Below are 15,548 nucleotides of genomic sequence, written 5' to 3' on the forward strand. Positions count from 1 at the left end.
TTCCTGTGGGTGAGTGCATAGGCTGGATACAGCTGGGGGATGAGCAAACCACTGTGCATACGGGAACGGATTCACATTTCACAGGCTTTTTCCAAGAAAGGAAGAATGATGTGGAGAGGCTTTTGGGGTCCACTTTGGAGTCTGATCAGAATTGAGGCCCAGTGATTGGAGGCCTGGAGGCAGGTCAGTGTGGGGTGGGGAGACACGGTCCAGGAAGCCAGAGGCTGAGTAGCCAGGGCTCACTATGATTCTCTATGCACACAGTCCACCCTCGGTGGGACAACAGCCCTGCCTCAAGGCTGTCCCTGGAGCATCAAACACACAGTGTGACATGTCGACCCTTCACCACCGTTGCTAGTGCTGCTTTCTAAATGACAAGAGCCATGTGTTGGTGCATGCTGTCCCCTCTACCTTGAATACCCCTCTTCATTCTTCACCAGCTGACCCCTTCCTCCTCCTCCTCCTCCTCATTATCACTACCCTACCCCCAGGCTTAGCGAGGCTCCTTCCTCTCTGCCCCCAGGTTACACCTTTTGCTTATATTCATCCCAGCACCGGCCAGCGGGTGGCTCACACCTGTAATTCCAGCACTCTGGGAGGCCAAGGCAAGAGGATCGCCTGACATCAGGAGTTCAAGACCATCCTGGCTAACACGGCAAAAACCCATCTCTACTAAAAATACAAAAATGTGCCAGCAGTGGTGGTGCGTGCCTGTAACCCCAGCTACTCGGGAGGCTGAGGCTGGAGAACTGCTTGAACCCGGGAGGCGGAGGTTGCAGTGAGCTGAGATCATGTCGCTGATCGTGATGGGGTTTTGCCACGTTGGCCAGGCTGGTCTGGAACTCCCAAACTCAGGTGATCCGCCCACCTCGGCCTCCTAGAGTGCTGGGATTACAGGTATGAGCCACCATGCCAACGCGCCCAGCTGAGCCAATTCTTAAAAATAATTATTCTTTTTTTCTCTCTGTATAAATATTTTAAAAATTTATAAGAGCTACAAATCATAGAGCTTTTCTTGTGTCGTTATAGCCAAATTCACTGTGGCTTTGCCCTATGAACCAGCCCCTACAAGAGAAAAAACTAAAGGGGGCTGCAGAGATTTCTCTTTGAAAGATAAGCAGAATCTTTAGAACTTACAAAGTCAAAAGGCTATACAGTTTCTTTATTCATTCCAAACTGACTTCCCATCATTTCAAATAAATAAAATGCTCTATTTACTCCACAAACTGACTGATGCCAGGCTCTCAGCAAAGGTTCCAGTAAAACTCAAGACTCAAGGGACTGTGTCCTCAAAAGGCTATGTACTATATGATTGCATTTGTATACAATGTCCAGAACAGGCAAGTCCAGAAACAGAAGGCGGATGAGTGGTTGTTAGGGTCGGGGTAGGTGGGAAGACCTGGAAACAGGGAGGGACTGCTTAATGGGCATGAGGTGTCTTTCGGGGATAATGAAACTGTTGTGAAATTAGATAGTGGTGATGGTTACACAACACCATGAATGTACTAAAAGCCACTGAAACTTACACTTTAGAGTGGTTAAAATGATAAATTCTGTGATGTGAATTTTACTGCCATAAGCAAAACAGTGGCTGTGGCTTACCTTCCTTCCAAAGGTTTACTAGAAACTGTGCAAGCCGTTTCATAATCACAACGTTGAGAACTGGAAAGGGTGATCCTTTTTAAAGCTGGGCAACCACTAGCCCAACATCGCCATGAGGGGAAACAGAGGCAGACGTGTGTCCCCTAAGATAGTGGGCCGTGCAAGCCCCAACCATCAAAGGAGAACTTTGTGCACTGGGTTTGCTGTAAATGACAGAAGCCACTTCAAAAGCCTCTTTGGAGCTGTTCAGTGAAACGCTCAGAGAACAGCTGGGCACACTCAGGCAAGATAAACCACGCGGACACCTCGCAGACAGACCTCCCGGGACAGAGCGACAGCAACAAGACTCCAAAAGCAACTTGAAGTTTTAGCAGCATGATCATCCACAGAGTGAAGTTCAACATTCAGTCAAGAAGAATCATTCTGATTACTTAATTGGAAGATCTGATACTTCTGAAATGGAACGTTTCACAAACTCTACTGAAATAAGAAATACTTTTGATTTATTTTTAAAAAAATGAATCATTGGTTATGGAAAGAGCTATATGGTCTTGCAGAGAGGATAATGTTAAAGATGTTTTGCAAGCTTAACACAACCAAATCTGACCGGAGAATTATTTTGGGGCTTGCAGCTCTATGTTTTGTTTGTGGCGTAAATATATACATACATATATATGCAGGTATATATGTATGCAAAAATGCTTATTTACTGTGGAAACGACAGTTTAAGTCACTCTGTATTTCTTTTTTCCATGAGTCTAATATTGAATTATGATGATTCAAAGGCTCTCAGGGTGGCGTGCTAACATGGTAAATGGCTAAACATCCAAAAAAGAAAACAATTAAAACACAACGCACACACAATTTTCTTAAAGTTGTGGAAAATTAGGTAGGCACAGTTGATTGTTTTGAGCTGGTAGGAAAACCTGGGCAGCTAGCAGAGGTCTGGACAACCACGGAAAGCCCACAGCGAGGACCACACCGTGAGCAGCCACCAGAGATTTGGGATGGTAGACTTACCAAGAGTGTCCACTGGCGGGGGGCACACGGTGAGAAAGTGCAGGATACACAATTGACACAAAAAGGAAAATAATAAAGTCAAACCGGTATTCAAGCAGCAGCAGCAGCAGTCTTACCTTGGTTTCGTGTGTTAAACTGTCCATGGCTCACCACCAAATTTTCTCTGAGGGCTGATTAAACCCACATCCGTGTCCCCCTTCTCTGCTTTACTAATATCCTTTCCTTCTCATCTAAACAAAACCTTACCAGTTAGTAATGACCACCCCTAGAGAGTACAGCATGGATTTTGAAAGACAGAGATGAAAAATATATACCCAGAAGAAGCCAAGCTTTGGCAAGAAAACGAGTGTAGTTTACCATCACTTGAAAAATATCTAGGAAATCCTAGGAGACAAAGCTTAGGGCGGGATGAAAATGGAAAAAAAAATTAAAGAATTTAAAATTGTAGTATAACAGCAAATACTATACTGGTATAGAACTCTGTGAGTCTGTTGATTACATTTATATCATTGGCTTTGCAGCCTCTAGTGGAAAGTGATAGAGTCAACTATTTAAATGTCAGCTGTACAGTTAACATACTACAATGTTCCAGTTTTCTCTCTCTCAAGAAAAGTCCCTGCTGGGCACAGTGGTGTGTGCCTGTTAATCCCAGTTACTAGGGAGGCTGAGGCGGGAAGATCCCTGAAGCCCAGGAGTTTGAGGTCAGCCTAGGGCCACCTAGTGAGATGCTGATTCCAAAAAAAAAAACATCAAGACTTCTTAGATTTAATGACGTCATGGTAATAAGCGGAACAATGACTATAATAAGCACCTAATGAATGCTGGCCATTATTATTTTTAAAAATCCTTGATAAACTTTTTGTAGTTACAGATGGAAACAGAAGGCTTTACCAGAATTAGTATTATTATTTTTTGAGATATAGTCTCCCTCTGTTGCCCAGGCTGGAGTGCAGTGGCACGATCTTGACTCACTGCAACCTCCACCTTCAGGGTTCAAGCAATTCTCCTGCCTCAGCCTCCTGAGTAGCTGGGACTACAGGCATGCGCCACCACACCCAGCTAATTTTTGTATTTTAGTAGAGACGGGGTTTCACCATGTTGGCCAGGATGGTCTCGATCTCTTGACCTCGTGATCTACCCGCCTCAGCCTCCCAAAGAGCTGAGATTACAGGCATGAGCCACTGCGCCCAGCCCAGAATTAATTTTTAATTTACATTGATAACAACATGGTAGTTAAATGAGAATAAGGCTGCTGAGTTCGTGCAGTCGGGTGGCATACGTAGGTAAATACAATGTAAAACGCCTCTCATTTCCGATGCTCTCCTACTTTCCCCCACTGGGTCATGGTCAACTCCAAGACCTCCAAGGCAATGAGATGATATGAAGCAGGCAGAGGACTCAAGAGACACTGTTCAGAACCCCGGGCTACTGGGTCTGCTCCACACCATCCCCCCAGCATCCTGCCACCTCTGTCCCTCCACCTGTCGGCAATGTTGGCTCTGCCACGTGCTCTTGATCCTGTGCACGAGCCCAGAATTTCTCTGAGGGTGAGGACTAGCTAACTCTTTGCCTCAGGTTTACTTCTAGTAGGCCTCCGACAAGCTTGCCTTCAAGAAAGACAGGCACACTCATCCACAGCCATAGCATATCCCAAGTTGCTAAAGAATGATTTTGAGATAAAACCTACCAAAGGCAAACCACTGAAAGTTTCTTGATGGAAATATTTAAACACCTTTAGATTACAAACTACCTCTCTCTATAGTAAGAAAGAGTCAAAGAAAGTGATAAAAGTAAGAAGGAAAGTGAGCCACTAACAAAAATCACATCCATGTGTGTCTGCCCACGTCAAGGATGGTGGTAAACCATGCTTACACGCACAAAGGCACCTGAAATGCTAAAAGGAGAGTCCGAAGAATTTTTAGATCAAAGATCAGAGTTTTTGAAAAAGGCATGGCAGGAAGCTGCTTGAGAATCTCCTGGAAATGTATTAAAAAGGAAGTGATTATCTGGCTGCATACATCAGATTCCATCTATCAGGACAAAAAAATGTATCCAAAAGCTTCATCCATCTGAACGCATGGTACGTCAAAAGGAACTGCTAACACTTTTACAAACCACGGGTCTGGGAATCTGCCACTTGAAGGAGTTGAAACAGATCCCTCAAGGTTTTCTAGCAGAAAGGGAAATGTCAGCTAACCAGACCCCTAAACAACTGAAAGCCTCAAATAACCAGATTTCTTCCAGCCCTTAAGTGAGTTGTGTTTTCTTCAGTCCATTCTCAGCCATACATATGCCTCCTAGGAGAGCTCTCCATAAAAGTGTCCAGTCCAAATGTGACTCTAGTACCTTTTAAAAGGCTGCTTTCATCTCAGAAATATACAAATAGAAACACCTGGTCCAAAACTGCACTTACAGATTTTAGAAAAAAAATCTTTACAAAGGATAGAAATAAAAATTATTTTCTGGTTGTACCTTGAAGTAACTGGACATTCTCCAGAACATTCCAAGCTATGGATCTGACCAATCTCATGGGGAAAAGACATGGTGCCAGAGACTGCCAGTGTGAGGCTGTGGCTGAGAAGACAGATGCTTCAGAAACCTTGGATTCTCCAGCCTCCATTCTCTCATCCGTCAGGCCAATGTGGCCCAAGAAACCACACAACTAAATGCCAATCATTCCCAAGTCTCAGGACCAGATGCCTCTCTTCATGTTACACACAATCCAGCATCCTATGGGTCCCAAATCTTTCTATCCAGCCTTGATAGGGAGCTCGTTATGCTGCAGGCAGCCTGAGCCAGTGCTAGGAAGTCTAATTGCCAGAAACTTCTTTTGATGTTGCACTGCAATCACCCTATCAGGCTTCACACCCAGAGGTATAAATTCTGCTAATTGGGCAATGCCAGTGACTTTGAGTGACAGACGAGGACCGATTCAGCCTCCAGGCAGAATTTAAATAAAAGGACTATCACTGCAGCCAAGAACTTAGGGCCTCTGAAAAGTGAGCGGTGGAAGAGTTGAGGGAAAATAGCTACTTTTTCTTCCTTCATCCTTTTCACCAAACTCCCAAACCTTTTCTAAGCCTAAACATCTTCCCTGGACCATCTCTCCCAGTCCAGGAATCCCTCCTCTCTCAAAGCTGCCAACCTGTCAGTTACGTGGAGTTCAGCCCCGAATTGTGACCAGCCTCCTCTCCTCCGGGCCTCGGACTTCATGGAATATGGTAGTAATTTTACTTATAAATGTTTACCTCTACAGTCACTAAAATGTTACTATGTCACAAACCCTATTACTTGTCAAACACTAGCTCCCAGGTGCCCTGGTTAGATAGGATACAAATCTGGCCGGGCGCGGTGGCTCACTCCTGTAATCCCAGCACTTTGGGAGGCCGAGGCGGGCGGATCACAAGGTCAGGAGATCGAGACCACGGTGAAACCCCGTCTCTACTAAAAATACAAAAAATTAGCCGGGCGCGGTTGTGGGCGCCTGTAGTCCCAGCTACTCGGGAGGCTGAGGCAGGAGAATGGCGTGAACCCGGGAGGCGGAGCTTGCAGTGAGCCGAGATCGCGCCACTGTACTCCAGCCTGGGCGACAGAGCGAGACTCCGTCTCAAAAAAAAAAAAAAAAAAAAAAAAAAAAAAAAAAAAAAAAAAAAAAAAAAAAAAAAAAGATAGGATACAAATCTGAGAAGCTCCAGACCAAAAACAAACATACGAAAGAAACTGCTGGGGCCAATGCTGATGGAAAATCTGACTGTGGCTGAAAATTCCACCGCCTTTATCTCGAAATGGGCTCATGGTGGTTGTGAAAATTCGGGGTGGGGGGCTCATTTGATAGAAATGTTCAAGGTTAAAAACTGTGTCCTATTATCACCCCATTCCACACCACCCTCCACCATCCCATCTCTCCAAATGTGTCTTCTTCTATTTCCAACAGAGAACTGTTGGTTTAGGGGAGAGAAAATTCAGGCTGGGGGATCCCAACTCGAAAACATTGTCGTCTCAAATTAATGGTAAACACCACCCACAGAGCAGCCTGACGGAAGAACCCCATCTTATCAGTTGTGAAGCAGCAGATTCAGACACTTGGTGTCAAAGAAGAATAGACTGGAAGGAATGTCACCTTCTCTAGCTCAGGAGAAAGTCCCTACGTTTTTAGGTGGTAGTAAAATGTTACAAGTGCTTGCGAAGTGGATGCCGCTAGATTTTTCTCTTCGAACTCCCAGTCTATTCTGGAGGAACAAAGGTGGGTCAAAGATCTGACGATTCACTGGTTTGCGAAGGAGGATAAACGAGGACATGGGGGAAAGGCGTCTTGCCTGGTTTTGCTCAGTGGTAGATTATCAAGCTCCTCCCTCATAAACACCATGGAAAATCCCCTGTGTGGCCGTGACTCCCAGCTTCCCCTGCACCCGTTCCTAGCACTCTCACAAGACTTAATAAAGGGTTTTGAAGATTATAGGCTGTGAAAGCCGCAGGAGAAAATGACATAATTTCTGTAATAATTACTAGAGAACATTTGCATAAAGGCCTTTCTGCATTATCCCAAGGCTCCTAAGAAATTTATAGGTATCATTACGAAGCACAATAGGCATGGAAACTGTCAGACTGGGAAGACAAAGGTGGGAGAAGGAACATGTCAAGTCCCACTTGGCAACCGCCTCAAATTAATACCTATTCTGCACTTTGAGAACGTGAACTCAGATAGGTCCTATTTGCTCCCATCTGTTTTCCAGGGGCCATCATACCTAAGGAAGTCTCTGAAGTGAACACCTTTCACTTCAAAGACAAATCAAGCCCTCCATCGGGAAGTAACATCAGTGGCAGAATTTTAGGAGTTACCTTTTTTTGCTTTCTTCTGCAGTTTCAGTGTATCCGAGGACTTCTTTTTTATCTCTTGGCGGGCTTTCTTATATTCTAAGAGAAAGCAGAATATGGAATAATTTTACTGTTTTGCTTAACAGAAAATATGTTAGAAACAGCTATTACCTTTATAACAGAAAGCATAAACTGTGACATGCCGTCAGCGGCTTTATCAGAATACAGTATGATAATCTCATGACATTTACAACCCAAGGGGCTAGAGACACGAAAACAAAATGCACAGTGGTCTTGCCCTGTCATATTCACTCAAACCAGATTTGAGGGAGGCTCCATTTGGGAATATATATATATATATATATTTTTTTTAGATGGAGTCTTGTTCTGTGGCCCACGCTGGAGGGCAGTGGTGTGATCTCAGCTCACTGCCACCTCTACCTCCCAAGTTCAAGTGATTCTCCTGCCTCAGCCTCCTGAGTAGCTGGGATTATAGGTGCCTATCACCACGCCCAACTAATTTTTGTATTTTTAGTAGAGATGGGGCTTCACCATGTTGACCAGGCTGGTCTTGAACTCCTGACCTCAAATGATCCACCCATCTCGGCCTCCCAAAGTGCTGGGATTACAGGCATGAGCCACTGTGCCTGGCCGGGAATACTTTAACAAAAATGAAAAAAATTCACAATTTCTCAGCTCAAGTATCTGGAAAGATTTTTCAATATTATCTACTTTCCCAAGGCCCAAATCCACTGTGTTTTGCAAACAAACAAACAAACAAACAAAAAACAAAAACAAAAGCAAAATCCTATGTGGAAAAGATGCTGGCCAGATGTTAAAATCCAGAAAAACAGTGTCTCGCACAGCAGGAGAAGGTAGATCACAGAGTGGGGAGACTGGGCAAGAACCAGCTGCCTTCCTTTGAGCACGGATCCTGTGGCTAGACACCACAAACCCCTCAGAGGGGCAGTCCACGTGCACCACATCCCCCGCCAACCACTTCCTCCTCCACCACTGGCCCATTTGCAGATTGCCCCATTTCTGTTGCTGGCATCCTCATCATCCAGACATAGACACCTGGGATGACGGTCACCCGTGACACTTCTCCCCTTTGCTGCTCTCACAGTCAATTCATTGCCAACTGCTGTACATTTCAACTTGGCCAGCTCCCTTGCAGCCAGCTCTGAGGTTTCCCTTCTACTGGCCCTAAGCCTATTTATACACACCTGGAATCACTGTGCAGCATGGTAGCTCTCCACTCTTTTCTGGCCACTCCCCCATTTTCCCTGCCTATCTGCATGGTTTTCTTTTTTTTTTTTTTTCTTTTGAGACGGAGTCTTGCTCTGTTGCCCAGGCTGGAGTGCAGTGGCACGATCTCGGCTCACTGTAAGCTCTGCCTCCTGGGTTCATGCCATTCTCCTGCCTCAGCCTACTGAGCAGCTGGGACTACAGTCACCTGCCACCACGCCCGCCTAATTTTTTTGTGTGTATTTTTAGTAGAGACGGGGTTTCACCGTGTTAACCAGGATGGTCTTGATCTCCTGACCTCGTGATCCACCAGCCTCTGCCTCCCAAACTGCTGGGATTACAGGCATGAGCCACTGCGCCTGGCCTCCGCATGGTTTTCTCTCTGGCTAGGGCACCTTCACCGCTCTAACGTCAGCATGATGAAACCATGTCCATCCACTGGGATCCCTCCAAAGGGCGCCTCGTTTTCTAACTCCTCAACCAAACCTCTCCAACCTCTGGGGCTCCCTGTATCTCTCTTCCCCAACATCCTATGCTTTGCCCTGCAGTCTCTCCTCCCTCCCCCTACAAGCTCCCCAAAGGAAGAAGCAGTGTCTGGGTCATGTCTGAGCATCCTGGGCTAGCAGAGTGGGTTGTGTGTGGCTGCTACTCGGGTCACACTCCCTGAGTTAGAGGCTGAATCAAAAAGATGAAGGAAGTGCCGTGTCATGGAGGCTGGGGGTCGGGGCTTTGTAGTCCATGGTCTCTTGGCCTTTGTATGGAGAGGCCATTTAGCAGGTATGCAGGGCCAGACAATGGGTCTCAATTCACATTCAGGCCTAGGCTCTTCATCTCGGTATGTGACCCCAAAGAAGCAAATTGAGACGTGCTTCTCTGTATGCAGTGGGAATGGGAGGGAGGGGGAAATATTCCATGAAAACCAAGGGACCTGTGTTTTATTGGATGAGTAGAGCTCTCTGTAAGACCTGCTGCCTTCTCCCTATGGGCTCAGCACAACCACTCTTATAAAAGGCCTTACACATCCAATTTGAAGTCTCAGCTTTGCTGTACCAGCAAAGGGGAACATTTAACAGAGAAGAGTGAGGCTCCTGCAGGGTGGTGGGGGCCCAAAAGGCCTCAGAAGGCTGCACCGGCTCCTCACACAGACAGAGGGTGAGAAGAGACCCGCGCAGGAGTGCAGGCTCCCTGAGGGCAGGGGCCTGGCTGGCTGGTTGTCTACTGCTTTCCCAGGGCCTCAACCAGTCCATGGCATACAGCAGATGCCGGACAAATACTCAGCCAATGAATGAGCCAAGTCAGCCAACACAAGGTGAACTGGGCCAAACATAAACTATCAACTCTTTCCCCATCTGAAAAAAAATTTCAAATAGTTCTATTTTCTTTTACCCAATGAAAAGTACAGATGGATAAATCCCGTGAACCTAAGAGAAGAAAACTCATGATCTGATTAACACACAATGGGATCCAGTTAATCCTCTGAATTTACCTCTCTCCCTAACTTCAAGTTAGGGTAGGGGGGATAAAAGATTAACTTTTATTAACTTTTTTTTTTCCTTGAGATGGAGTCTTGCTATGTTGCCCACACTGGAGTGCAGAGGTGCGATCTCGGCTCACTGCAGCCTCTGCCTCTTGAGTTCAAGTGATTCTTGTGTTTCATCCTCCCGAGTAGCTGGGATTACAGGCGCGTGCCACCACACCCAGTTAATTGTGGTTTTTTTTTTTTTTTTTTTTTTTGTATTTTTAGTGGAGACAGGTTTTCGCCATGTTGGCCAGGCTGGTCTCGAACTCCCAACCTCAAGTGATCCACCCACCTCTGCCTCCCAAAGTGCTGTGATTACAGGCATGAGCCACCATGCCTGGCCTATATTAACTTTTTAAATATAACTGCTAAGTATTTGGCTATTGTATCCATACTTCTGAATCTCAACACAAAGAAGCCATTACCCTTCCTGGTTCTTTTATCAAGATAGTTTGTTGAAGTTCTACGTAAGTCAGATTTCCAATAACAATGAAGATGTGACTTCAGGAGTCTATTGTCTGTGATAGACAAATTTAAAGGACATGTACCAAAAACCAAGACCAACTTATTTATTTCTGTGGCTCTGGAGCAAGCACAGGCATGGAATACGGTAAGTACTCAGGAGCACAGGTGCATGATGAGGGGAGGGATGAATAATTGGAACAAACGTGCAACTTTCTGGTAGCTACTGAGAGTTGCTGGGGACATAGAATAATTTTCATTATATAGCTTGAAGCAGGCAGAATAAACAATCCCCATAGTCCCAACGAGGCCTGTTTTAGGAGCCGCCATTCACATTCCCAGACCACCTGGTTGGGTCTTCATCGCAGTCTTTTACTTTGCTTTGTAACAGGGTTAATTTATTTCTGTTTCAGTAGATACCCCACTCACCCTTCTGTAGCCCCCACAGCCCCTAGCATGTAAAAAGCATCAGAATGACCTGAATGGAGAGGGAATGAGAAGCTCTTACGAAACAGTCTGGTTGGCCTGTGTAAAAGGAACACAAACACCCTCACTCAAAAGCATCAGTGCTGTTTGCTCTGCAGATTACACTTAGTTCCTCTCACACCATCAAGGTCCCTGACAACTCATTCAGGCAGTTTACAAAGGCTTGTCTCACCCAGCTGGGACAATGCACAAAGAGAATGGGCAGGAGACCTAGGGTAAGCTTATATTAAAAGTCTGGCTTTCAGAATGTGCTGAAATGCCTTAAGTATGAATGTTCAGCATTTAAACCTGCCATAATGATTTATACTTCTTTGGAGGGTTAGGGGGAGGCAGTGTCTTGCTCTGGCACCCAGGATGGAGTGCAGTGGTGCAATCTCTGCTCACTGCAACCTCTGCCTCCTGGGTTCTAGTAATTCTCGTGTCTCAGCCTCCTGAGTAGCTGGGATTACAGGCATGCACCACCACACCTGGCTAATTTTTGTATTTTTAGCAGAGACGGGCTTTCACCAAGTTGGCCAGGCTGGTCTCAGACTCCTGGCCTCAAGTGATCTGCCCGCCTCAGCTTTCCGAAGTGCTGGAATTACAGGTGTGAACCACCGCACCTGGCCTATGATTTCTTCTTTTTTTTTTTGAGATGGAGTCTCGTTCCGTCGTCCAGGCTGGAGTACAATGGTGCAATCTTGGCTCATTGCAACCTCCGCCTCCTGGGTTCAAGCAATTTTTGTGTCTCAGCCTCCCGAGTAGCTGGGATTACAGGCACCCACCACCATGCTTGGCTACTTTTTGTATTTTTAGTAGAGATGGGGTCTCAAACTCCTGACCTCAAGTGATCCGCCTGCCTCGGCCTCCCAAAGTGCTGGGATAACAGGGCTGAGCCACCGCACCCACGCTGTGATTTATTCTTAATTCAGCTGAATACAATTCATGCCACTGAGGGATCAGACTATCAGCTGCTGAATGTTGGTTCACACCAAAGAAACAGGACTCAGCCTCACAATGGGATCACTTTGTTCTCCTCATCCCCTGACACCTACAGGAGAAGCAGGGACAGAATGGGCCCTTAGCTGTTTTGGTGACACCAATAAACCTAGCAGAGGGGCCAGGCGGCAGCTGGCAACTTCCCACAGCGCCCCCCAGCGTGCAATGATGCACTAGACGTCTCGCCCCTATACCTTTTGCATGGTCTTTATCCAGCTGGTTGGCCACTTTCTTCCATTCTTCCATCTGTTCTTGAAGTGGGTTTATCAGACAATCAATTAAAGCGCTTTGAGCAAGCAGGGGGGAAAAAGGGAGAAATTAAATAGATACATTCTGTTGTCAGGATTGAAGTGTGGTTGCCAAAACATACCTAAATTACAATTACCTGAAACTGACGTTCTCATCTAAACCCCTGGGCTCCAGAACGGTCATGTTCCAAGAACGCTTCTCTTGGGTTTTGTTTTGTTTTTTTTTTTTTTTAAAGACGGAGTCTCGCTCTGTCACGAGGAGTGCAGTGGTGCAATCTTGGCTCACTGCAACCTCCACCTCCCAGGTTCAAGCGATTCCCCTGCCTCAGCCTCCCAGGTAGCTGGGACTACAGGAGTTCACCACCCCGCCCGACTAATTTTTTGTATTTTAGTAGAGACAGGGTTTCACCATGTTGGCCAGGATGGTCTTGATCTCCTGACCTCGTGATCCGCCCGCCTCGGCCTCCCAAAGTGCTGGGATTACAGGCATGAGCCACTGCTCCCGGCCCGAAAAATGTTTTCCAATGACTATTAAGAAGCTGTCAATGTGACTGGCAAAAGTGACCTTCTTCCCATTTTCCCTGTGATATTCCAGTGTTTGTATTAACAAGTCCACTTGCAGAACCACTGAGAGCTGCACAACAGGGACCTCCAAAATGCAAAGACACCTGGGCCTTATCTCACCCCCAGTGGAGACTTTGAGGGCCCAGCGTCACTATTTTTAAAAAAGACCCACAAGATTCTGATGTGCATGCGGCATGACAGGTCATAAACATACACTAAGTGTGCACAGCCTGGAGAAAGAGAAGAGTGAAGAGACCCAGAAAATTCTCGAGCTGCACCGCCAGCCTCGGGGTCACTGAGGGGTGAAGGTCTCTGCAGGTGTGCCCCTTCATTTTCTCCCAAACAGAATCATGTGAAACTGCTGAATGATGCTGATCTGCTTGGAAAACAATGTCCACTTTCACTTCAACATTTGTAACTCAATTCCGTTGCCAGCTACTACCATTTCTTCCCTATTCTGGATGCCTGGAAGCCAGACGGGAAGCTGGCGGTGTGGAGGGGTCTGTGAGCTGCCACATTCCTCAGTGAGTCTGGAGGATGCACACAGGATACCAAGGCACATCTCACTCTCCAATTTCGCAGCCCCTCTTCTTTCGAGGCTCCCACAGGGCAGTGGGGTCCCAAAAGGCCTCAGCAGGCTGCACCAGCTGCTCGCAGAGACAAAGGGTAAGGAGAGACCCATGCAGGAGCACAGGCTCTGTGAAGGCAGGGGCCTGGCTGGCTGGTGGTCTGCTGCATCCCCAGGGCCTCGACCAGTGCCTGGCATGCAGCAGATGCCTAACAAATACTCAGCCAATGAATGAGTCCAGCCAGACAGGTTGTGGGGATTTAAATGCTGTGTGTCATGCATGACTGCTTCCTTAACCTGAAACCTGCAAGGGCACTGGCGATCGGGGCCGAAACATGCTCCTCACCTCGAAAACTGCCTCAGCTTGGCTTCTATGCTTCTGTGCCTCATGCACATCCTGGTGAGAGCAGATCCAATCTCCCTGGTCCCACCTGAAAAAACAACAGAGGCAAAGGTGAGGGATAGAAGACTAGCAGGGATCATGGAGGGCTTTAGAGAACTTTATAAACAAGTCAGATTTCACCACGTTGTAAAATCTAAGCCACCACCTTTAGAAGGCTCTCATCATGCACATGTGTGCTTACACACAGGCACACGTAAACATGTCTGTACGTATGGTGACAGATTTCTGTATCACGAAAGGCTGCTCTTACCATATACCACACTGTGTGATAGTTTCTATTCCATCTGGGTTTTTTTTGGTAATGTTGATTGTAATCTAGAAATTGACTTTACAACCTATAAATCGACCATGACCTATAGCTTGAAAAATACTTCTCATGAAAGATAATCAAGATAGTATCTGCTGTTTAGGGAAGAGCTGTAGTTTTTCTCAACAATTCTGACAAAATAAGCCTCTTAACATTATTTAGAACAGCCAAGGCAGCCATGCTAGCTAATTATTTCAAGACAAATGTTCTAGAATACAAGTAATTCAGAGAATAGCAAGGCTAAAGCAAAATGAGGTAGTAGGGCTTTTTTTTTTTTTTTTTTTTTTGAGATGGAGTCTTGCTGTGTTGCCCAGGCTGGAGTGCAGTGGTGCAATCACGGCTCACTGCAACCTCTACCTCCTGGGTTCAAACGATTCTCCTGCCTCAGCCTCCTAAGTAGCTGGGATTGCAAGCACGTGCCATCACACCCAGCTGATTTTTTTTTACTTTTTTTTTTTTCAGTAGAGATGGAATTTCACCATGTTGGCCAGGCTGGTCTCGAACTCCTGACCTCAGGTGATCCACCCGCCTCAGTCTCCCAAAGTGCTGGGATTAAGGCGTGAGCCACCATGCCCAGCCAGTAATAGGACATTTTTTAAATGGGCTTGGGCAACACCAGGAACAGAGGTCTTCAAGCTCAGCAAATACTGAAGGAAGTTGCAGCCCAGTTTGATTTTCCCGAAATTCTCGTCATACTTTTCCCCTTCAGGCACACCTTCTCTAAGACTATTTTTAAAGTTCTTCTCTTCCTTCTCCCTCTTAAAAACAATGCTTGAATCAGCATTTACTAGGGCGTGGGAGAGCAAATTATAACCACACATGGTAATTCTGCACTGAACACTGGAGGGCGCAATTATAAACGTTATGAAAACACGGGTGCTTGTGAATTTGGGGAAAAGTGTCAAATAAAGCACTATTTTTAACAGACAAGACCTTCAAGGGAAAGCCACCAGGATTTGTAGCAGGTTTAACCATGCTGAATTGGTAGAAGAACTTTCCCTCTCTTATTAGAACTCGTGACATTACTACGGGTTGGCTTTTCCTGTGTCCTCCCTTCTAGAAATCCCCATTTACTAGTTCAGCTCCACCTGTTATCCATCGCATTTTGCAAAACCATCAGGTTTCTACAACCAAATAATAGTAACTGTGACACATATACCATATCTTAATATTTCTACATTTTATTTCAGTCAGAAAAGAGAAACCTTCTTAGGGCAATGCCTCTATTCCTCTAAAAACAGGGTTTTCTCAGCCTGGACAATATTGACATCCTGGGCTGAAGGCTGCTTTGTTGCTGGGCTGGGCTGTGCAGTGTGAGATGTTTAGCA

General features: G+C 46.0%; 1 protein-coding gene across 7 annotated transcripts in view; it reads right to left on the bottom strand.

Moving 5' to 3' along the window:
* The window catches only part of MTSS1 (MTSS I-BAR domain containing 1), a 184,192-nt gene that overhangs the window by 26,921 nt on the left and 141,723 nt on the right, over positions 1 to 15,548 (bottom strand). For all 7 annotated transcript variants that reach the window (XM_045399270.2, XM_005564042.4, XM_005564044.4 and 4 more), the window contains 3 exons: positions 13,857 to 13,941; positions 12,325 to 12,416; positions 7,462 to 7,536 (listed from right to left, as the gene is read on the bottom strand). In XM_045399270.2, coding sequence (XP_045255205.1) covers positions 7,462 to 7,536; positions 12,325 to 12,416; positions 13,857 to 13,941 — 252 coding nt within the window. The remainder of the gene's footprint in view (positions 1 to 7,461; positions 7,537 to 12,324; positions 12,417 to 13,856; positions 13,942 to 15,548) is intronic.

The sequence above is a fragment of the Macaca fascicularis genome, chromosome 8, assembly GCF_037993035.2.
Source record: "Macaca fascicularis isolate 582-1 chromosome 8, T2T-MFA8v1.1".
In the NCBI taxonomy this organism is placed as follows: domain Eukaryota; kingdom Metazoa; phylum Chordata; class Mammalia; order Primates; family Cercopithecidae; genus Macaca; species Macaca fascicularis.